The 25,227-nt window shown below is 36.5% G+C and overlaps 1 protein-coding gene across 1 annotated transcript in view; it reads right to left on the bottom strand.

The window, feature by feature from the left end:
- Nucleotides 1–25,227, bottom strand: part of LOC128216763 (dedicator of cytokinesis protein 4-like) — a 189,359-nt gene that overhangs the window by 47,066 nt on the left and 117,066 nt on the right. The window contains 6 exon segments of the mRNA XM_052923421.1: nucleotides 3,381–3,522; nucleotides 3,923–4,066; nucleotides 7,098–7,301; nucleotides 11,123–11,248; nucleotides 13,273–13,333; nucleotides 21,610–21,708. Coding sequence (XP_052779381.1) covers nucleotides 3,381–3,522; nucleotides 3,923–4,066; nucleotides 7,098–7,301; nucleotides 11,123–11,248; nucleotides 13,273–13,333; nucleotides 21,610–21,708 — 776 coding nt within the window.

Below are 25,227 nucleotides of genomic sequence, written 5' to 3'. Positions count from 1 at the left end.
TGTGTGTGGTTGAGATGTGACAGAGGGTAAGTGTGTGGTTGAGATGTGACAGAGCATAAGTGTGTGGTTGAGATGTGACAGCGTATGTGTGTGGTTGAGATGTGACAGAGGGTAAGTGTGTGGTTGAGATGTGACAGAGGGTATGTGTGTGGTTGAGATGTGACAGAGGGTATGTGTGTGGTTCAGATGTGACAGAGCATAAGTGTGTGGTTGAGATGTGACAGAGGGTAAGTGTGTGGTTGAGATGTGACAGAGCATAAGTGTGTGGTTGAGATGTGACAGAGCGTATGTGTGTGGTTGAGATGTGACAGAGCGTATGTGTGTGGTTGAGATGTGACAGAGCGTAAGTGTGTGGTTGAGATGTGACAGAGCGTAAGTGTGTGGTTGAGATGTGACAGAGGATATGTGTGTGGTTGAGATGTGACAGAGGGTATGTGTGTGGTTGAGATGTGACAGAGGATATGTGTGTGGTTGAGATGTGACAGAGCGTAAGTGTGTGGTTGAGATGTGACAGTGTAAGTGTGTGGTTGAGATGTGACAGAGCGTAAATGTGTGGTTGAGATGTGACAGAGCGTAAGTGTGTGGTTGAGATGTGACAGCGTAAGTGTGTGGTTGAGATGTGACAGAGCGTAAGTGTGTGGTTGAGATGTGACAGAGCGTAAGTGTGTGGTTGAGATGTGACAGCATAAGTGTGTGGTTGAGATGTGACAGCGTGTGTGTGTGGTTGAGATGTGACAGAGTGTAAGTGTGTGGTTGAGATGTGACAGAGCATAAGTGTGTGGCTGAGATGTGACAGAGCGTAAGTGTGTGGTTGAGATGTGACAGAGGGTAAGTGTGTGGTTGAGATGTGACAGAGGGTATGTGTGTGGTTGAGATGTGACAGAGCATAAGTGTGTGGTTGAGATGTGACAGCGTATGTGTGTGGTTGAGATGTGACAGAGCGTATGTGTGTGGTTGAGATGTGACAGAGCGTAAGTGTGTGGTTGAGATGTGACAGAGGGTATGTGTGGTTGAGATGTGACAGAGGGTAAGTGTGTGGTTGAGATGTGACAGAGGGTATGTGTGTGGTTGAGATGTGACAGAGCATAAGTGTGTGGTTGAGATGTGACAGCGTATGTGTGTGGTTGAGATGTGACAGAGCGTATGTGTGTGGTTGAGATGTGAGAGCGTATGTGTGTGGTTGAGATGTGACAGAGGGTAAGTGTGTGGTTGAGATGTGACAGAGGGTAAGTGTGTGGTTGAGATGTGACAGAGCGTAAGTGTGTGGTTGAGATGTGACAGAGGGTATGTGTGTGGTTGAGATGTGACAGAGGATATGTGTGTGGTTGAGATGTGACAGAGGGTATGTGTGTGGTTGAGATGTGACAGAGCATAAGTGTGTGGTTGAGATGTGACAGAGCGTAAATGTGTGGTTTAGATGTGACAGAGGGTAAGTGTGTGGTTGAGATGTGACAGAGGGTATGTGTGTGGTTGAGATGTGACAGAGCATAAGTGTGTGGTTGAGATGTGACAGCGTATGTGTGTGGTTGAGATGTGACAGAGCGTAAGTGTGTGGTTGAGATGTGACAGAGCGTAAGTGTGTGGTTAAGATGTGACAAAGGGTATGTGTGTGGTTGAGATGTGACAGAGGGTAAGTGTGTGGTTGAGATGTGACAGAGGGTAAGTGTGTGGTTGAGATGTGACAGAGGTTATGTGTGTGGTTGAGATGTGACAGAGCATAAGTGTGTGGTTGAGATGTGACAGAGCGTAAATGTGTGGCTGAGATGTGACAGAGCGTTTGTGTGTGGTTGAGATGTGAGAGCGTATGTGTGTGGTTGAGATGTGACAGAGGGTATGTGTGTGGTTGACATGTGACAGAGGGTAAGTGTGTGGTTGAGATGTGACAGAGGTTATGTGTGTGGTTGAGATGTGACAGAGCATAAGTGTGTGGTTGAGATGTGACAGAGCGTAAATGTGTGGCTGAGATGTGACAGAGCGTAAGTGTGTGGTTGAGATGTGACAGAGGGTATGTGTGTGGTTGAGATGTGACAGAGGGTAAGTGTGTGGTTGAGATGTGACAGAGGGTATGTGTGTGGTTGAGATGTGACAGAGGGTATGTGTGTGACTGAGGCAATGTGCATGTTTAAAAAGTAGGGATGATAAATATAATTATAATCCTTTTGCCTAAAACTGTGTCATTGTGTAATAGGTATGTTTGTCTTGTTTTTTACAACGATCAATGTGTGACTGTGATGACAATACACTATACAAGCATCATATGTGAATTAGGGACAGTATATTGTCGGGTACTTTGAACAGTTCTGGTAATATTACATTAACTGGCTGTTAGACAAAAGACATCAAAACATGTTTCAATTATTGTCAGTACATTTAAATGATCATGCCAATTAAGTCTTTAAGAAATCAACCTTCACACCAATGTGTTGTCTTGGGTGCCAATTTAGCTGTGCAATATTGCTCAAATCACCATGATGTTATTAATGCTATAAACGGTTTATAATGTTTGTGTTTTGCAATGTAACTGTATAGTATAGTGTTTAAGGATATATTTCCTGTTTTGTTGTATGATAGATTTTTGTCTTTGTTTTGTTTTTTTACTACATACCAAGTTGGTTTGGTTTTTCAGTAGTTATATCAAGTAATGGTCAATCCCAGAACGAAGCTTCAAGGTATTGTCATCGGGAATTTACAATCTTCAATGACCTAATTTTGCATTGTTTACAAATATGTATGCAGTGGAAATGATTCAATTGTGTTTTCCGTTTGTTCAAAGTGTGTAATTTTTTGTTGGATTTTTTTTTCTGAAAATGGGGGATTTCAGAGGCTTATTTGGGGAATCAAGGTTGGTCCCGGTAACTTAGCCAATCATTTGCATCCCTATTAGAGAGTGATGGAGTGAATGTGTATGGTTGAGGTGTGACAGAAGGTATACATATTGATAAGGGCATATGTTAAGGTGAGGCTTGACAGAGTGCATGTGTATGGTTGAGGTGTGACAGAAGGTATACATATTGATAAGGGCATATGTTAAGGTGAGGCTTGACAGAGGGCACATGAATGGTTGAGGTGTGACAGAAGGTATACATATTGATAAGGGCATATGTTAAGGTGAGGCTTGACAGAGTGCATGTGTATGGTTGAGGTGTGACAGAAGGTATACATATTGATAAGGGCATATGTTAAGGTGAGGCTTGACAGAGTGCATGTGTATGGTTGAGGTGTGACAGAAGGTATACATATTGATAAGGGCATATGTTAAGGTGAGGCTTGACAGAGTGCATGTGTATGGTTGAGGTGTGACAGAAGGTATACATATTGATAAGGGCATATGTTAAGGTGAGGCTTGACAGAGGGCATGTGTATGGTTGAGGTAAGGATACACTGTTGATGGCCGTCCTTGTACGCCTCACTGAGTGGGTTGTTGTGGGACATGATTGTGGCCTGGGGGAACTCTGCTGTCAGGTGGTTCTTTATTGTGTCTAGCTTCAAGCATTCATCTCCCCGGTATATGAACTGCTTGTTCTGAAATATTGGTGTGATGCTTAAAGTAAATACCAATAATTTTGTTCTTCATACAGGTTTTTTACAGATTTGTTAATGAAGTGAACATAGAATAATTATTCGTCAATTGACAATAATTTACATGAATTTCTGATATTGTTACTTAAATTCAAGCGATAGCTAAAACGTAAATCTTATAAACAGTGTTTCCCCCTGGATTTATTTAAGGGATGTCGGTCTAAAACGGGGTCACATGAATTTTTGAATTTCAACTTTTATTTGTACTAGCATGGGAGAACCCAGTAATGTGAATTCCAGGTTACATCTATTATATCCCCTTTCATGCTGGAAAACTCTTTAACTTTAATGACAACTGCTCCTCATAATTACATGAAATTATATTACTGTTGTCATTACTCACCCTGACAAAGGCAGGGAAACTCTGCCCGTAATATGCCACCCTATAGTAGGCAGGGTCCACACGAGGGTAGAATGTGTCCGTGCTGTCTGGGTCCTCACTGGGGGAACCCTCCAAAATCTTCTGGTAAAAACATGCCTGCTGCTTCTGAAATCGTAAGTAGGCTATCGTTAACATAGCAATCTCATAATCTCAAGGGTAGGAACGTATGTCGCGCGCACTTGCTGAAATGATTCCACGCGGTTAAGGAAAACTTAAACAAACCAGGCATTTTTCATTTGCACTATTTCCTGACAAACTTCAATAAAAAGCAATAGCACAATGAACAACAGTGATGGTTCATTTCTGAAAGTAACTCTTCGTATAAGCCTGAAACTGGAATAAGTATTTTTTCTAAATGAGTTTCCCTGCGGACAGAATTATATTTCTTGAGTTAAAGTCAATTAAAATGATATTTTTATGTATTTGAGGCAGCACAAACTCTCTAAAGTGGCCTATGAATCTTGTGGAATGATTGTTAGACTGTTAATGCATGTATGGTCAATTTTGTGTTTTTAAAATAATAAATTAACCCAGAAGCAGTCGTTCGAAAATTTTCAGGGAACCGAAGAAGCTTAAAAACTTTCTCTGATTCTTAATAAGAACAGGTGTCAACCTCTGCTTGCAATCACTGCTTCTTACAATAAGTCCAACTTTGAACATCTCGACAATCAACAGAACAGGTGTCAACCTCTGCTTGCAATCACTGCTTCTTACATTAAGTCCAACTATGAACATCTCGACAGTCAACAGGAAATGGGTGTTGCAAAACATTAGCACGGACAGTTGAGTCTGATTGGAAACATGTAGTATTCAGCAATGAAACAATGATAAATTTAAAACCTGACCAACACTTAAATGATAAGAGAAAGGCAAATGAAAAGTGGTGTCCAGAATATCTGGGGTATGTGGCTGACTGTATGAACACCAACCTGAAGATTATGGTCTGTTATTTGGGTTGGGATGCTTGCCTTTATCGATGGAACTATGAGCACTCAGAAATACATTTAGACATCAGCCAATTGTATAAACGTGGAAAAATCCTAACCAGTTACTATCTTTTGGTTATCTCCCTGGGTTTGGTCAAGTTATCCGAAAACCGATTGTATAAAAATTAAGTTATCCTAACCAGCGGTTAAATCTAGCCATCATTTATACAATTGGCTGCTGATGTATATTTATGGCAATCAGTGGTTAACTTTTCTATGATAGTTTATGAATATTTCAGGAAAACAATGCTCCCGCACACAAGTCACATATTGATACAGCATGGCCAGAGAACAATTACATTCCTATCTTGTTCTGGCCTGCATAGTCCCCAGATTTAAGTCAAATGATAAAATAATGGCTACTACAGATGAAATAATGCAATAACACATTAAATACGCATAAGCAAGTACTTGAACCCCCACATTCATGTAAGTAGTTCTGTTGGTACACAGGTGGTGGGTATTAATATTTTCATTTTCAATGAGCTGTGTCATGCGACTAGTCGTGTTTCTGAAATACTGCTTGCAGCCGACAGTCTAACAGAACAATACAATCCCAGCTCCTCACCATACATACCATATGTGACTTCAAAGAGGACCTGCTGACCACTTGGAATTTAATTCAAAATACAGATTTTCAGGGACTTTATTCCATATTGCCAAAACCAATAAAGACAGTTCTTGTTCAGAAGGGAAGCATCATCAAGTATACAAGCTCCCAGAAGCTCATTCATTCTAGTTAGTGTATATCTAAGTCCTCCATAAACTCTTCCTACATAACAAATTTGGTCACAATATGTCAACCCTAGCTAAAGTTATTCAGTACCAAACGATTATCTATATTTAGAAACAGTGACCTTGACACTAGGGCTCAAACACAATCCCATGAAAGGTCTCAATAAACACTTCCTATTTTCCAAGTTTGGTCCAAATATGTTAACCCTAACTAAAGTTATTCAGTACCAACTGTTTTTTTCTGTTTTAAGTAACAGTGACCTTGAACTTGACCCTAGGGCCTCAAACACAATCCCATGAAAGGTCTCCATAAACACTTCGTATCTACCAAGTTTGGTCGCAATATGTTAACCCTAACTAAAGTTATTCAATATCATCTATTTTTTCTATTTTAAGAAACACTGACTTTGAACTTGACCTTAGGGGCACCAAATGCAATCCCATTGAAGTCCTCCATAAACTCTTTTACATAACAAGTTTGGTCACAATACGTCAACCCTCACTAAAGTTATTCAGTACCAAACAGTTATCCTTTTTTAGAAATAGTAACCTTGACAATGACCCTAGATCCTCAAACACAATCCAATGAAAGGTCTTTAAAAACTCTTCATATTTACAAGGTTTGTTCACAATATCTTAACCCTAACTAAAGTAATTCAGTACTACTTGTAGCCATCCCTAGGATACTACATGTACTTGTTGCCATCCCTAGGCTACTACTTGTTGCCATCCCTAGGCTACTACTTGTTGCCATCCCTAGGATACTACTTGTTGCCATCCCTAGGATCACACTAAGCCAATCATTTCACTAAAAAACACTTACAACACTGTGGTTTAGATGATTTTTGACAGCACATTCAATTTAATGAATTGTAAATATAATATCAAAATAATTAAAATCCTTAAATAATTGCAGTGAAGGTCTAAATTGATGTTTTTCTAAGCTTTATACAAGGTTGAGATGAATGAATCTCAGCCTAAGCTACATCACTAACATTTTCATATGATATATTAATTGTGATTATATCAATTTTTTGTTGTTAAAGCTGCACTCTCACAGATTTACCATTTTTACAACTTTTTTATTTTTTGTCTTGGAAAGAGCAAATTTTTGCGTAAATATCTGTAAACCAATGATATAAGATTGCTGACAAAAAATCAGATCGTAGATTTTTATATTTCCGTTCGAAAATTAATGATTTATGGCTTAAACCGTTACTAACAGTTTAAGAAAAATACATAAAACATCAATTTTTGAACTTAAATATAAAATTCTGCAATTTCATTTTTTGTCAGCAGTCCTATATAACTGATTGCCATGGATTTTCCCAAATATTTGCTCGTTCCAAGACAAAAATTAAAAAAGTTGTCAAAACGTTCAATCTGTGAGAGTGTAGCTTTAAAATCATACATACCAAAATATCGCCTAATTTCTTATAGCTGAAATTCCTCTCGTAATATTCTGCAAGATCTTTACACAAAGGTAGGGCGTATTCCCAGACTTTTCCGCGATCAAACGAGTTGATGATCTGCATATAGAGCATTTCCTTCCTGTCCTGTTCCCGCTGTTCCCGATAGTTCATCTCTGCCGGCAATATGTTGTCACTCCAATGCAATACCTACATTTTATTCACAATGGGTCAATTGTTCAGAATCTTGTTAGACTTAACATAATTGTAAATGGAAACTTTAATGTGCACACTTATGATCTGCCATATTTCTAACAAGATTTGAGACAACTCTTTCAGTGGTTCTTGTTTTATTTAAATGTGTCAGCACATAATAATGGTTAACAACGATGCCGTTTACAACATTGTTAACTATAACGAAGTTCCTAACAATTGGCCCATTGTATTATTAGTGCATTCACTTCCAAATTCAAATCTAATTTTTTTTAATGAAAACATTTTTGACATAGTTCAGCCATTTCTTGACATGAATGAAGAAAACACAATTATCATACACAGTCTGTATGTCTAAGATACATTCAATCATTTGGTCTGGTGAAAAATTATTAAGCTTCCAAAGCAATTCTAATTAGAAATAATAATAAAAGACAATACTTTTTTGTACCTACAAAAATTCATTCCAGATTCCTGAAGTGCTTACTACAAAAGCTCCCAGGCCCCTGCTGCCCACCCCTGCCTCACACTAGCATTATAAATCTAAGACTAGAAGCGCCGCAATGCGACGAAACCAGGTTTTTGTTATGGGCAATCAGAAATTATAGCCAATTAATTTGTTGTATGACATGTTACCCAATAAAGTAAGAAAGTTTTGTTTTTCTATAAATCAACAGAAAAATTAACTTACCTTGTAAAATATTCTCAAAAAATCAGTTGTCTGCTTTTTGAAAAAAACCTTAAGTTTTTAATTTACACTCAACAAATCAAGTACCTTGACCTTCTTCCCCACCCTCAAAAGCAAGTTCAATCTGCATATTCATATTAGCTATATTCACACTAAGATTCATCACTATCCATCAATTTTAACTAAGTTGTTGGGCAGAAAAACATTTTTCTAATTTTAGGACAGTGACCTTGACCCCACCTCCCAAGCTATCTCTTCACATAAGCTACCTTCGTTTCATCAATATCTATCAATGCTAACTAAAGTTATTGGGCAGAAACCATTTTTCTAGTTTTAGTAACAGTGACCTTGACCCCACCCCCCTCAAAAGAAATTCCAAGCTTGCTCTTCACATAAGCTACTAGTACCTACACACAAAATTTTGTCAATATCTATCAATCCTAACTAAGGTTATTGGGCGGAAACCATTTTTCTATTTTTAGTAATAGTGACCTTGACCATAGCCCCTCCCCACTCAAAAGCAATTCCAAGCTAGCTCTTCACATAAGCTACCTAAGTTTCCTCAATATCTATCAATGCTAACTTATGTTATTGGGCAGAAACCATTTTTCTACTTTTAGTAACAGGCGACCTTGACCTTAGCCCCACCCCTCAAAAGCAATCCCAAGCTAGTTCTATACATAAGCTACCTACACACCAAGTTTCATCAATATTGGTCAATGCTAACTAAAGTTATTGGGCAGAAACCATTTTTCTATTTTAAGTAACAGTGACCTTGACCTTAGCCCCTTCCCCCCTCAATAGCAATCCCAAGCTAGCTCTTCACATAAGCTACCTACACACCAACTTTCATCAATATCTATCAATCCTTACTAAAGTTATTGGGCAGAAACCATTTTTCTATTTTTAGTAACAGGCGACCTTGACCTTAGCCCCACCCCCCTCAAAAGCAATCCCAAGCTAGCTCTTCACATAAGCTACCTACACACCAAGTTTCATCAATATCTGTCAATGCTAACTAAAGTTATTGGGCAGAAACCATTTTTCTATTTTAAGTAACAGTGACCTTGACCTTAGCCCCACCCCCCTCAAAAGCAATCCCAAGCTAGCTCTTCCCATAAGCTACCTACACACCAAGTTTCATCAATATCTATCAATGTTTACTAAAGTTATTGAACAGAAACCAATGTTCGACGAGCGCCCGCCCGCCCAACGACAACCTCATTCTAATAACCCGGTTTCGTTGAAAACCTGGTTAAACAAGAGGCCCAAAAGGGCCTATGCTCTACTGGCATGGCTTTTGTGGTCATATCAATCCAGAGCATGTATGTATAGGTAAAAGGCAACAGACATATGGTTTATGTTAAATGTGTTTGGCTTACCTGAAAACGTAACACGTTCAACATCTGAGCCCAGAAAGTATTGTAAGCAGATTAGTTCCATGAACTATTTTAATATGTGCCAAGTAAAAGTCATCTGACAAAAAAAAATGCTTTCAAAACTGTACTCATAGTAAAAATTTCTGTAGTTTTAAAAGTTAAAAAAAAGTTGGTCAAAAGGTCAAAGTCAAGGGCATCCTAGGACAACATTGATCAATTTGAACAAACATTCACAATCAATTGTGCTGAGATGGATGCACGAACACACAAAAAGATTTTCAAACCTTTTCAGATTTATGTTTACCAAACGTGTGAACCCTGGGTGTGGCCAGTAATGACACCAGATGCATAACTTAAACATTCACAACCAATTTTGTTAAGATGAATGTGCAAACTACAGAACTTAAAGCTAAAAATGGCCTTTGGGCTTTCAACAAGAACAAGGCAGAGTAATTCACAAAATCAAACTTGGCTAAAAATAGAATTCGCTCATGCAGACCTGGCTAAAAATAGAGAGCATTTTTTTAAAACTTTCATAATCTAGGCATTCATAGGCGGATCTGGCTGGTTTTCGAAAGGAACCGAGCTCTAATGGATATCTAGATACTGTACAAGTTTCATTGAGAAACAATAAAAACTGAAGACTGTATCGTGTTCACAACCAATTGTTTACACAATAGCATTTTTTTTATACTATCAAGGGCCATAATCTAGCCCCTAATCTAGGCATGCATGGGCGGATCTGGCTTTCGAAAGGAACCCAGCTCTAATGGACATCTAGATACTGTACAAGTTTCATCGAGATACAATCAAAACTGAAGACTGTATCGTGTTCACAAGCAATTGTTTACAGACGCACAAACGCACGACCGCATGGACGCACGAATGCACATACTACGTACACATTACCATCGCATAAGCTCTTCTGGCCTTTGGCCAGTAGAGCTAAAAACTGTTGACAAACAGGATAAATAAATATGGAGATGGTTTCAGAAAACATTCGCTCATATAAGATGAGTATGTGCAGATAATTACCAATATTTACACCACAACTTTCATTCCTTAAATAAACTGCCTTGTGGCAATTGCGGTTATCATCCGATGAACGCAACATCTGCGGATATGTTCGGATCCCGAATCACCGCATAACAATATACATGGAAAGTGTTTATCTTGTTATTGTGCCAGCAGGTACCGTAAAAATGAAATAAACATTTAATAGAGTGTTAATATATGATATGTTAAATGTGTTGTTGCTATTAGTGCTTCAATTTTACGTTTAAAATTTCAAGTGGTTGATCTTTCCTGCGTTAAAGGGACGTCATTTGAAAAAAACTGTAGGTTACAGTAGGGTCATTCTATTTATAGAAAGGGTGCAAAAAGATTACTTTAAGGTTTTCTGAAATGAAATGAAGCATTTTTAACAATTGTTGAATGAAATAATGAACTATTGGTGTAAATATAAGTAATGAATTGCGGGATTGATGTCATTATAGGGGATATGAACGCAATTGGGCTGGCTAAAGTATGCATGGAGTCCTTTGGACTCAACACACTTTAACCGGCCCAATTGCTTTCATACCCCGATAATTACATCAATCATGCAATTCATTCCTTAATTATATTACCTTTTAATTACAGTATGACACTTCAATGATGGTATTCATATATAATTGATTTCTTCTGAATGAAGAAATTAAGTGCATTTCAGTATATCATTCAAGCCTGGCATTATGTGATATCCTGCCTACCTTTGCATACAGCTGTAGTGTGAGACCGGCCTCAGCGTGGTTGTTAGCCACCATATGCAGCTCATGTAGCTTGTTCACGTACCGAATATACATCTCCTCACGCTTGATCTCATCTCTGTAGAAGTTCTGGAAGATGTAATATTACATACTGCTCATTATGATGCAAATCTGTTGCAAAATACAATGAGGACCACATTGTGGTGGAAGTGGTGGTGGTTATGTTTGTTGTGGTGGTGGTGTTGGCCATGATGTCTGAGGCATTGGTGGTAGTGTTGGTGGAGCAGTGATGGCAATGGTGGTTGTTGGTGTTGGTGGTAGTGGTGGTTGAGTAATGCTGGTGGTGGTGAAGGTGATTGAGTGATACCAGTGGTGGTGAAGGATGTGGAGTAATACCAGTGGTGGTGAAGGATGTGGAGTGATACCAGTGGTTGTTGTGGAGGTGGAGTGACACCAGTGGTGGTTGTGGAGGTGGAGTAATGCCTGTGGTGGTGGTGGTGGTGGTGGTGGAGTGATACCAGTTGTGGTTGTGGAGGTGGAGTTATGCCTGTGGTGGTGGTGGAGTGATACCAGTTGTGGTTGTGGTGGTGGTGGTAGGGGTGGTGATGCTGGTGAATGGTGGTGGTGGTGGAGCAATGCCTGTGGTGGGTATGTGAAACCAGTTTTGGTGGAGTGATACCAGTGATTGTGGAGGTGGTTGTGTGATACCAGTGGTTGTGGAGGTGGTTGTGTGATACCAGTGATGGTGGAGGTGGTGGAGTGATGCCTGTGTTGGTAAAGGTGGTTGTGTGATACCAGTGGTGGTGAAGTAATGCCAGTGGTGGTGGAGGTGATTGTGTGATACCAGTGGTTGTGGAGGTGGTTGTGTGATACCAGTTAAGGTGGAGGTGGTGGAGTGATGCCAGTGTTGGTAAAGGTGGTTGTGTGATACCAGTGGTGGTGAAGTAATGCCAGTGGTGGTGGAGGTGGTGGAGTGATGCCAGTGTTGGTAAAGGTGGTTGTGTGATACCAGTGGTGGTGAAGTAATGCCAGTGGTGGTGGAGGTGGTGGAGTGATGCCTGTGGTGGTGGAGGTGATGGAGTGATGCCTGTGGTGGTGAAGGTGGTTGTGTGATACCAGTGGTGGTGAAAGTGGTTGTGTGATACCTGTGCTGGTGAAGTAATGCGGGTGTTGGTGGAGGTGGTGGAGTGATGCCTGTGGTGGTGGAGGTGATGGAGTAATGCCTGTGGTGGTGGTGGTGGTGGAGTGATACCAGTGGTGGTGGTTGTGGTGGTGGTGGTGGTGGTTATGGTGGTAGAAGCATGGTGGTGGTGGAGTGATGATGATGATGATGATGTAATGGTGGTGGTTGAGGTGGTGGTGTTGATTGAGGTGATTGAGTGATGCCTATGGTGGTGATGGTGGTGGTCATGTTGGAGTGATGATGGTGGTGGAGATGGGGGAGTGATGGAGATGGTGGAGTGATGGTAGTGTGGAGGTGGTGGAGTGATGCTATTGGTGGTGTGGGTGATGGTTGTGGAGTGATGCCAACAGTGGTGGAGATAGTGGAGTGATGCCGGTGGTGGTGGAGATGGTGGTGGTGATGGAGGTGGTGGAGTGTTGCTTGTGGTGGTGGTTGTGGAGGTGGTGGAGTGATGCCGGTGGTGGTGGAGGTGGTGGTGTGATGGTGGTAATATAGGTGTTGGAGTGATGGTGGAGTGATGGTGTTGATGTAGGTGTTGGAGTGATGGTGGTGGTGGTGGAGGTGGTGGGGTGATGCCGGTGGTGGTGGAGTGATGGTGGTGGTTGAGGTGGTGTAGTGATGGTGGTGGTGGTGGAGATGTTGGAGGGATGCCTGTGGTGGTTGTTGTGTTTGAGTGATGCCTGTGGTGGTGGAAAAAGGTTTATTAAATTTTGATTCACATTAAATTTTTGTTCAAAAAAAACATTGAATATTTGATTACTGATTTTGACATTCAAATAACAAATGTTCAATCGAATATTTGAATATCCGTTTGCATCCCTAATATACACACAGAAAAACATACTTGTCAACATCCGCTCCTTTATCCCTCTGTATAGACAAATATGTTGAATGTAATGAATATCCCCAATCTGTAACCCCTCCCTGTCCCCACACATACAATACTTAAGTACTTCAATGTGTTACTGACCAGTATATTAAATGTGCAGTGCATCCTCTTGTCCTTGTTTTCATCACCATCAACCACTTGCCTGAAACAATGATTGATGCATACGCTTAAACAAAACTAGAGCAATCACTGAAGGTGATTAATACCCCCGAACGCCGCCTCTCATTATGATTTATCACTGCATGAAGTTTTATTCTATTCCATCTAGTAGTTTTCAAGTTATTGTCTGGACAAAAGTTTGACAAAAAACAAAACAACTGAAAAAGGCAATAACTCTGTAATTTGCTAAAATAGTGTAATGATTCATGTACACTGAACTCCTTCTCATTTTGCTGTACCATTGTATAAAGTTTCATTACATTCCATTTGGTAGTTTTCAAGTTATACTCCGGACAAGAAAAAAGTAACAAAGGGCAATAACTCTGTAATTGGCTGATATAGAATTGCGGTTCCTGTACACTACACTTCCTCTCATTATGATCTATCACTGTATGAAGTTTGATTGAATTCCATCCAACACTTTCAAGTTATGCTGCGGACAAGAAAACAGTAATAAAGGGCAGTAACTCTGCAATTAGCTGAAATAGAATTGCTGTTCCTGTACACTGCACTCCCTCTCATTATGATCTATCACTGTATGAAGTTTCATTAAATTCCATCCATTAGTTTTCAAGTTATGCTCCGGACAAGAAAAAAGTAACAAAGGGCAGTAACTCTGTAATTAGCTGAAATAGAATTGCAGTTCCAGTATACTGCACTCCCTCTCAGTAAGATCTATCACTGTATGAAGTTTTATTAAATTCCATCCAATAGTTTTCAAGTTATGCTCCGGACAAGAAAAAGTAACAAAGGGCACTAACTCTGTAATCTGCTGAAATTGAATTGTGGTTCCTGTACACTGCAATCCCTCTCATTATGATCTATCACTGTATGAAGTTTTATTAAATTCCATCCAATAGTTTTCAAGTTATGCTCCGGACAAGAAAAAAGTAACAAAGAGCAGTAACTCTGTAATAAGCTGAAATAGAGTTATGGTTCTTGTGCACTGCACTTCCTCTCATTGTGCTTTACCATTGTATGAAGTTTTAATAATGTCCATCTAGTAGTTTGCAAGTTAATGTCTGGAAAAAAAATTGACAGCAAAAAAAACAAATAAAGGGCAATAACTTAGTAATAATCTGAAGTAGAGTTATGGTTCGTAAACACTGCACTTCCTCTCATTGTGCTTTACTATTGTATGAAGTTTCAATGAATTCCATCCAGTACTTTTCAAGTTATACTCCGGACAAAATAAAGTAACAAAGAGCAATAACTCAGTAATAAGCAAGAATAGAGTTATGGTTATTGTACACTGCACTTCCTCTCATTATACTCTCATATATATCATTGTATGAAGTTGAATCCAATTCCAACCAGTAGTTTTTAAGGTATGCTCCGGACAAGGAAATTGCAACGGACCGACCGACAAAAAACGACGGACGGACTGACCGACCGACCGACCACAGGGTGACTCCAATATACCCCCGACAAACGAATGACCGACCGACCGACCACAGGGTGACTCCAATATACCCCCTTCAAACTTTGTTTGTCGGGGATATGATAAAACAACAACTTGATTGTCTGATACCTTAATGGATACTGAAAAATGTTCTCAGATATTTGACCGGCATGCTGACATATAATAGTATTAGAAGTTGAGTGTACCAATCATAGTGGCCATAGTTTGCATTAAGTTAAACCTCTGATGACAAATATAATCTGATTTGAAAGCTTGTGAAAACAATCTGCAATGATGATGGCAAAAGTGATAGTGAGTGTCTCAGGGTGACTGTATGTATGGTTATCATTCAGGCATGGGCATTATTCAGGCATGGTTATCATTCAAGCATGGTTATTATTCAGGCATGGTTATTAGTCCTTTTGTGTTTATGTGTTTATGCTCAAGAGACAGCCCAGCAGAAGAGACAGCCATATCCAGTCAAAAGAAGTCCAAATGCGATACCATAGCTCTTTTTGATTAAACTCCTTGGTGCCTTGTATTTATCCCATTACCATGGTTAAATCATACCGACTCTCTTTGTGCCATTATGTGTAATGTCTTTGGTAAAACTTTTGCCAAAGTAAATGTTTTGTAAACAAAAAAGAATTTACAATTGAAAGCAATATTTAAAACTGTGAAATAAGAATAAAGTCATCATGCATCGCAATTTAAATAAAAACTCACCTTAACATGGCTCGATATGCCTTCTGAGTTACCATGCTTCTACAGAAAGGCTTCACCAACACCATGGTATATTAATCTGGATCTATTTTTCTTTATTAACACTTATATTTAGATATAACTCATTTTTATGAATACACTCCAGAAATATTCTGTTCCAGACAACAACTTTTGTTTTACCTTACTAATGATATGAGCAGTAAAGAACACTACATGTGCATGACTGTCAAAAGTGCACAACAAATGGCGATGGCAGAATAAGTCTTAGAATTTCACGACATTATTTAACCCCCTCCCATAAACACCCATGAAAATGTGGAGGAGTTGCCACCTTTGTACCAAGCCTTCAAGTGACTTCGGAAGTAATTTAAAAAGCTGAATGGATAGTTTCCTCTATTACTCTTGTATTTCAAGGGCTCTGTAAAGTTTGATGCCATTAAGATTTCTACCAAAACATCCTGGTGTGATCCTGCTTACCGACTTGCAAGTGTCAGTAAGTGTATAAAGGAGCATTGCACGTTCTAACCATGTCTTTCATTAGAGACAGTATGATTTTAATATTTTAATTATACTTCTTATTCATGACGAAAGTTTGAAGCAAATAATGACAAAATCTCATCAATATTTTTTTAAACATGGATTCTAAAAGGAATTTGGTACAGAAAAGTAAGAAATGTAATTGACAGTGATCAAACCCAGTCAATTTAGCCTTTTTGGTTGTAGATGTATACTGTGTAGGGCTTTTGACCTAGATTTTGGACCAATCAAATGTTGTTTATAAAATGCTGCATTTAAATTGAACCAAACAGTAGGTTTTGATTGGTTTATGTTAAAAAAAGGAGAGGCACCTAATATGTGTATTATTAAGGCATAATCAATTTTTAACCATGTCTTTATTGTCATTAAATGACAGTAAAACATAGTAAATAGATGATATTTTTTTAAAGTTTTGTACAAAAATTACCACATAGTTCATAGTTTTTCATAAATTTATCATCCTAAAAAACTTCTTCCGAAATGTCAGTTGAAACGCAAACACATTAATTTCAGAAAATATAAAATAATAGGAAGTTCAAATAAAGTCAAATAGATTATCTATTAACGTTTGCATCAACGAGGAATAATTTATGTTCTTAAATGCGTTTAGAAATGACAAAATAAGATATAACAACAAACAGTTTAGCAACCATTCCATTTGTGTGAGGAAAAATGACTATAAATACATCAGCTTTTCCCTAAAGATAAGTGTCAAAGATCTATTTTTTGACCTCAGATGACACATTTATCATCTGAAATTTCATACACACATTTTTTTTAACTAGAAATGTGTCCATAGGACACGGATGCCCCCACTTCGATTTTTTGTCACAGAAAATAAGCCATAATGATTATTCAGGATAATCTGCACAAGGGCAAATCCTTTTCAAAAATTAGATCGGATAAGATATTTTTTAAGTATTGTTGGGAAATAAAGGGCCCTAACTCCTAAATGATTAAAGCGATTTCCATGGCTATCGAACTTGATCAAGGTATTATGGTCACAAACATGTGTTAAAAGTTTGGTGAGGATTGGACAAACAGTTTTCAAGAATTAGATCGGAAACAATCTTCTGGACGTATTTTTCAAGTCTTTTTTTGCAAATAAAGGGCCGTAACTCCTAAATGACAAAAGCGATTTCCATGGCTATCGAACTTGATCAAGATATTATGGTCACAATCATGTATGTAAAGTTTGGTGAGGATTGGACACATACTTTTCAAGAATTAGATTGGAAACATATATTTTTGAAGTATTTTTGGCAAAAAAGGGCCGTAACTCCTAAATGACTAAAGCGATTTCCATGACTATCGAACTTGATCAAGATATTATGGTCACAAACATGTGTTTAAAGTTTGGTGAGGATTGGACAAACGGTTTTCAAGAATTAGATCGGAAACAATCTTCGGGACGTACGTACGTACAGACAGACAGACGTACGTACGGACAAGGGCAACCCTATATGCCGCCACTTTGTGGGGGCATAAAAAGTGAACTAAAATTTAAATTTAAATCAAGAACAGGGAAAGATGTTTCCAAACATTTTAACTAATGACTTCGTTAGTTTTACACAAGATGACTCATATTCACAGCAGCCTAAGATACAATGCAGATAAATTTGTGGAACAGTTTTATGAAAATTTGACAAAAACTTTTGAATTTATGACATGGAGAAAATATTTCTTAAGATTTGACCTACTTGACCTAGCTTTGGACCTCAGGTGACCCATATTTACGAATGTTTCTGGCAACTAATGTTCAGAGACAACATTGTAGACACATTTAGTATTCTGACAAAGTTTAATAAAAATTGGATAAAAAAATATGACTGTACATAGTTTTTAACCTGAGGTGACCCATATTCACAAATGTTAAAGACAACATGATGAAAAGTATTCTGACAAAGTTTCCTAACAATTTGATAAAAACTATTGACTCTATGACGCCCGCCCGCCCAAAACCTGCCTGATTTTAGCCATTCTTTAACCTGTAATTTTTTTTATGATAAATCCAGCTTAAAATCAAATTAGCTACATTGCATGCATGCTTTTATTTATCAAGTATTAATAAAATCAACTTTAATAAGAATTATTTTTTATCAAAATGCTATTTTTTTAACTATTTTACAGACCATCCAGTTAAAAGCCGCAGTGCAACATGTTTTTTTTTTGTCAACTATACTACAATTACCAGAAGACTGCCATTTATGTGTAATAAACAAATACATCTTTTCTGTAAATCAGAAAACTGTTTTTCAGTTGTTCTCTTCCACAAGGTTTATCATTATTAAAGATACTTCTTTTTTCTATGTAAAACTGTGTACATTTGACAATTATAACAATCTCAGTTTTAAGCTCTCTTTTCTGCAGCATCTGTTTAGAAACAACTGTTTGGCATCTGTCAGGAGCTGTCAAACTTGATTGGGTGGTTAGGATAAATGGGAAAATTAATGATTCCAAGATTTCTTTGAATTATTTAGTGTTATTTCTCTTCGAGCAATTTTTCTAAGCATTCTAAAGATTTGGAAAATACACAAAAGTGACAATTAAAAGTTATCTTAACTCGTTTTTTTAACTCAATAAACAATTGATGTCAATAACAATAATAACCTTGGACACTATCTATATAAATTTGCCTATCAATATAATGAAAAATGAACTTAAATAAAAAAAGTTTACTTTAACCAAAACATGCATACACTATACATACTGATATTTTCAGATGTCCTGCACACAAGATGTGGTTTTAAAACCCTAAAATTGAACATCTTTTTTGGAAAATAAATTACAATTAAATGCACAATACATTCTCATATAATATAAACAATTAAATCATAATGTGTCAATATTAACATCATTGAATGGATCATTTTCTAACTTCACAATTTGAAAGTTTTGTCTGAAAATAGATCCAGACCCTATTCTAGAAATAATTGATTACAAAAGAAATTGTAAATAACCAGAAAGTTGGCCCGGAAAATCTTATTATTCTAGCAGGAAGCTATTACTTATAATGACAACAATCATCAAGGAGAAATTCCAGGAGTTCAGTTATCTGCCAAACTTCAAACAAGAAAACTTATATTGGCCATGAGTTTGTTGGTTTTTCTTGTGAGAACATATAATTTGAACATTTCCATTGCCCTCCCAAGCAGGACATTCCAAACACTCCATGCCAACACTTTAATTTTGCTTCAACATTTTAACTTGATAACTTTTTCTATTGTTCAAGAAAATATATGTGGAGAACTAATTGCAATGTTAAACTATGAACACAGAACAAACACTAATTTCTCTCTAATATCAGTCATAAAAGAAACTATAGGTTAAAGATATACATGCACTTAGTAAACAGAAGTAGATCTCTGCCATAAAAGAAACTATAGGTTAAAGATATACATGAATTTAGTAAACAGAAGTAGATCTCTGCCATAAAAGAAACTATAGGTTAAAGATATACATGAATTTAGTAAACAGAAGTAGATCTCTGCCATAAAAGAAACTATAGGTTAAAGATATACATGTGCTTAGTAACCATAAAAGAAACTATAGGTTAAAGATATACATGTGCTTAGTAAACAGAAGTAGATCTCTGTCATAAAAGAAACTATAGGTTAAAGATATACATGAACTTAGTAAACAGAAGTAGATCTCTGTCATAAAAGAAACTATAGGTTAAAGATATACATGAACTTAGTAAACAGAAGTAGATCTCTGTCATAAAAGAAACTATAGGTTAAAGATATACATGTGCTTAGTAAACAGAAGTAGATCTCTGTCATAAAAGAAACTATAGGTTAAAGATATACATGAACTTAGCAAACAGAAGTAGATCTCTGTCATAAAAGAAACTATAGGTTAAAGATATACATGAACTTAGCAAACAGAAGTAGATCTCTGTCATAAAAGAAACTATAGGTTAAAAATATACATTAACTGAGTAAAGATATACATGAACTTAACAAACTGAAGTAGATCTATGTTATAAAAGAAACTATAGGTTAAAGATATACATGAACTTAGTAAACAGAAGTAGGTCAGTCTGCCTAAAAGAATGAGGACAAAATGTGTCAACATATAAGTTAAACATCCATAAAACAGCCATTTTTCTCAGTATCAGGAACTTTCACTTTTTCTCTTATTAAAGCTGCAGATTTACCATATTTACAACTTTTTTATTTTTTGTCTTGGAAAGCAAGTTTTTGCGTAAATATCTGTAAACAAATGATATAAGATTGATGACAAAAAATCTGATCGTAGATTTTCATATTTCCGTTCAAAAATTAATGTTTTATTGCTTAAACCATTACTAACGTTTAAGAAAAATGCATAAAACATCATTTTTTGAACTTAAATATAAAAATCTGCAATGTATTTTTTGTCAGCAGTCTTATTTAACTTGTTTCCATGGATTTTCACAAAATTGGCTCCTTCCAAGACACAAAAAAAAAAGTTATCAAAACGTTCAATCTGTGAGAGTGCAGCTTTAAAGGTACATGGTAAAGATAGATGCACATAAGAAAGTGTTTTTTAACTGGGGAATTTGTGGCCACGTAGCTATTAATTGAAAACCCCATTTATAAAGGCTTATATTTTTTTAGACTAAGTAAACAAATCATATGCTTTTCTTACCATTTGATCATTAAAGTAAAATGAGTATAACATAATAATGCATTAAAACTGATTTCAAAATTTAAGAGTTCATAAGGTACATTTAAACACAGTTAAACCGAAGTCGTTGGGAACCAGATAAAAACTTTGGATTAACGATATTTCAGGTTAACAATTATTAGAAAATAATAAGAAAATGACAGCATTTATGAATAATTAGTGACCTTAAAATATTTCATTGTGAAGATTGCAATGTCGGCTACTTGTTACCAACATGTTGCATCATTCAGTATACATGCACTAAAAATAAACTTAGTTAACTGGACAGTATCGTTCAAGTAATTCTTTAAAGAATGATGTGATGTCTCGCTGCACTTTTTTATTTCTGCTGGTAAGTTTTTGAATAGTGGCACCACTTAACACCCTTTCTTTCACTTCTGATCAACTTATCCTCCCAGGTTGGTTACCGGGACCTTCTCCATATTGCTCGGCAGCGGTTTAGATAGACAGTTCAAATGATGTTCAGATAGTGTAAATTAGCCATTATATGCAATATAGAAATCGCTTATTATCTGACATTGATGTTTGTTACATACACCTGTTCAATGTCATTCTTAAACAAGTGCTTAATGTGCTTCATTATCACCTCAAACCATCATGCCCGCATGCTATCCATGATGCCCACATGCTATCCCCTGGTGCCCACATGCTATTCCCGATGCCAGCATGCTATCCCCGATGCCCGCATGCTTACCCCGATGCCCGCATGCTATCCCCGATGCCCGCATGCAATCCCTGATGCCCGCATGCTATCCCCATGCCCATGTGCTATCCCCTCAAGAGATATATTTGTATGGTAAAATTGAAGTGAATATGTAAGGACTTTCCGAGTTATGCTCCAAACAAAAAATAAGTATGAAAATAAACAAAGGGCAATAAGTAAAAAATACTGCACCCAGAGTTATGTAATGTGTGTAGCAACTCACCTGTAGTCAAGAAGGCGTTCCAGTAGGTGGGTGACGGACAACACAAACTGAGGGCCATTCTCCTGCAGGTTTGGCTCCGACTGCACACGCTCCAACAATCTGGAGAAAAACTTCATCCCGTTAGTCTCTCACACTTTGTATAACAAAACACAATGACCTCTTAAGTTAGTCCTCACACTTTGCATAACAAAACACAATGACCTCTTAAGTTAGTCCTCCCACACTCTGTATACAGAACAAAACACAAAGACCTCTCAAAAATGCACTATTTATCAGTCTCTTCCATTCTCTGGAAATCCATTTTGATTGGAGTCAATTTTCATCCTTTTCTTAACTCTGGCAATTAGAAAACTTAATTGCATTTGTTAAGTGTTAAAAATCAAATTATTTTCCATGAAAAATCACTAACACCATCGGCTAGTAACAAGAACAGTACTGTTAAACTTCAAAACAGTTTCAATATCAAGTCAAGTATTATCATAATGATAGGGAAATTCTCTTTTTCCTGTACAAATTCACAGGCTGGATAAACAACTGCTGGACATAAATATCACTTATATCACATAACTTCAATGTGAAGAAATATTAACAAGAATTATCACACAAAATGCTGCCAGCCGTCCAAACACAAACAATTTATACTGAGCTTTAATTCCAAAGCCTAGAGCCTCTCTCCTGTGTTTCATCAGCACAATGGGGGGAAATCCCACTGGAAGACTAAACAACACCTCAGCACTCTCACAGCCACACCATCCTAACCCATTGGGGTTAAGCTTCATGTGCCATATGGAAAGGTGTGGCGGAAATATATTTGCAATTAAACTGTCTTCTGAGGTATTTAGGAAATTAATCTGGTCAATTGTTTGTATAAATCATTAGGTAAATATTAAGATGATAGTTTGTACATTGGCTCTTTTTGTAAACTTAGCTATTATAGATATATACAACAAGACCATTGATGCAAAGCATCAAAGGGCGCCGTTTAATAGTTTATGCTTTTGTTATATGTTTAAAAACAATGAATAGGTACGGTCAACGAGCATATGATGATGCAAACAAACTAAGGGAAAAATGTTCTTTTCTGGGTGTAAGACTACTACCCAATGTTTAATCTCTAATCAAAACCTTTTACTTTTGTAGAGATGTCACAGGAGTGACGAATACCCCAAATGCCACCTGGAAACAGGAATGGGAAACTAATTCTTTGAAAATCCATAACTTCGAGTTATTGTACACTGCACTTCAACTCATAATGATTGTCCAAAGTATGTTGTTTAATTAAAATCCATCATAGTAATTTAGAAGTGAGGATTGAACAAGAAAAAGTAACGAAAGGCAATAACTCTGTGATAGTTACTGTTTAATTGATAGTTACTGTTTAATGAAACTACAATATAAACTTCTGTCAAAAATGGAAGCTACTGGAAAAAGGAAGAAAGAAATTGTGCCTCTGGATGGAATCAAACCACTGCCTTGATTTTGTAGTTCTGTCCTAAATATCAACATAGAAGTTAAAGAATTAAACTTGATGAGTTTCCAGTGGAGATTTTCATTAGGGGTGTGTTAGCTTAATATACATGATACGATTATGGTGCTTGTGCACTTCACTTACTCTCATTACCATCTATCTATATATTTACTTAATTTTATTTCAATCACATCAGTAGTTTTAATTATGACACATTTGTAGTCCCATGCTTAACAACGAATATAACGTTTAATGAATAAATCATATAGACTTCTGTAAAAAAAAATGTTAGCTACTGAGAAAAAAAGGGAGAAATATGTTATGTGTCTAGCTGGAATCGAACCGCTACCATGAAAATATCAAAAGTTTTGCAGTCCTCTGCTTAACAACATAGGCTAAAAAATATGTTAAAACAGGCGTCCCAAGCAAGCGTGAACATCACGTTAACCAATCACATGACTGACTCGACCAATCATTTTGTGCGACTGTGTATTGTTCTAAAAATAAAACAACTCTGGACAATCGTTATGAAATTTTACTAATGTCAACTTCAACACATAAACAAATAAAGTACGGTGAACATTTAATTCCGATATCGATAAATTAAAGAAAACAGCTTAGCTCATTATTTATCAATGCAATAAACTTGATTACAGGTAACCAATCGAAAAACGTAAACAAATAGGGAACAGTTACTAAACTTATTTGTCGTTTTTCTGAAAAAATTGTTTTGAAGATAAATTGAAGACAATCTTTCTAACCATAAAAAGCATTATTAAACCCCCATGCAATGCCCATCCATTTGCATTTTTTAAATCATAATAAAATAATAATAAAAACCAACTGTCAATTGGATTAAAAACCGCTCCTTAGTAACCGCTAACTAAAAAAAAATCCATCCAATAATAGGCGCGCACTTCAGTGCGGCGCCAATAAATATTACTTAAGCATTGATAACAACATTTAGATTTTTCAAAAAATGCTACAAATCATCACAGCTATTAGGTATCTCTTTAAAACCATTACATCTAAAGAATCTAAAAATGAAAAATCTATTTTTTTAAAGAAGAAGAAGCACATTACAAGATCCTATCATTAAACATTTAAGAGCCTACAATGACAATTTTTTGTCCAGTTATTCCATTAATTCTTATTTTGTACACTTATTCCATTAATTCTTATTTTGTACCCTTATTCCATTAATAATTTTTTGTACATTTATTCCATTAATTATTATTTTGTACACTTATTCCATTATTAATTATTTTGTACAGTTATTCCATTAATTATTATTTGTACAGTTATTCCATTAATTGTTATATTGTACAGTTATTCCATTAATTATTATTTTGAACAGTTATTCCATTAATTATTATTTTGTATACTTATTCCATTAATTATTATTTTGAACTGTTATTCCATTAATTATTATTTTGTATACTTATTCCATTAATTATTATTTTGAACTGTTATTCCATTAATTATTATTTTGTACAGTTATTCCATTAATTATTATTTTTTATTCCATTAATTATTATTTTGTACACTTATTCCATTAATTTTTATTTTGTTCACTTGATCCTTAAACTGCAAAATTGTTAACAACCAAATATCTGTTGTTGTAATGAGGAAAACTTTAAAACAGTAACAGAGCATTCATCCTGCAAAAATAGTAACCCATGACAAAAATTGGGCCAGTATAAAACAGCCGAATCACATTGGCAACTGAAAACACCTGAAAACTATGAGCCATAAAAAGTTTGAGCCAAGCAGAATCACATATTTCCATGTTATACCTTGAAACCTCTCAAAAGTCAAATTTTGTCTCGTTTATTTTCCCCATTACTCATCTCTAAGAAAGAAGGTTATTAATACAACATATTGCCTAAGACAATCTCTACTTCTTAATCAATAGGATTTTACTAAGTATCTGCTAACTGGCTTAAAATGTTGCTTACATTTTTATTGGCTGCAGTATTTGGCTTGATTAATCATGCAATTATAGCATGTAAAGTTTGTACATACGGGCCAGTGTTTCATTATGGCAAACTGCTTATGAAGTAAATCATTTTTATATCAGGGCTTCCAATTTGATTTGAAAGAACGGCAAGGTATGATCGAAGGATTTAACAACAGTTTATGCAATGAGT

The sequence above is a fragment of the Mya arenaria genome, chromosome 14 (assembly GCF_026914265.1).
Source record: "Mya arenaria isolate MELC-2E11 chromosome 14, ASM2691426v1".
Classification (NCBI taxonomy): Eukaryota; Metazoa; Mollusca; class Bivalvia; order Myida; family Myidae; genus Mya; species Mya arenaria.
The sequence above is the reverse complement of the archived record's forward strand: the minus strand, read 5'-3'. Positions and strand labels throughout refer to the sequence as shown.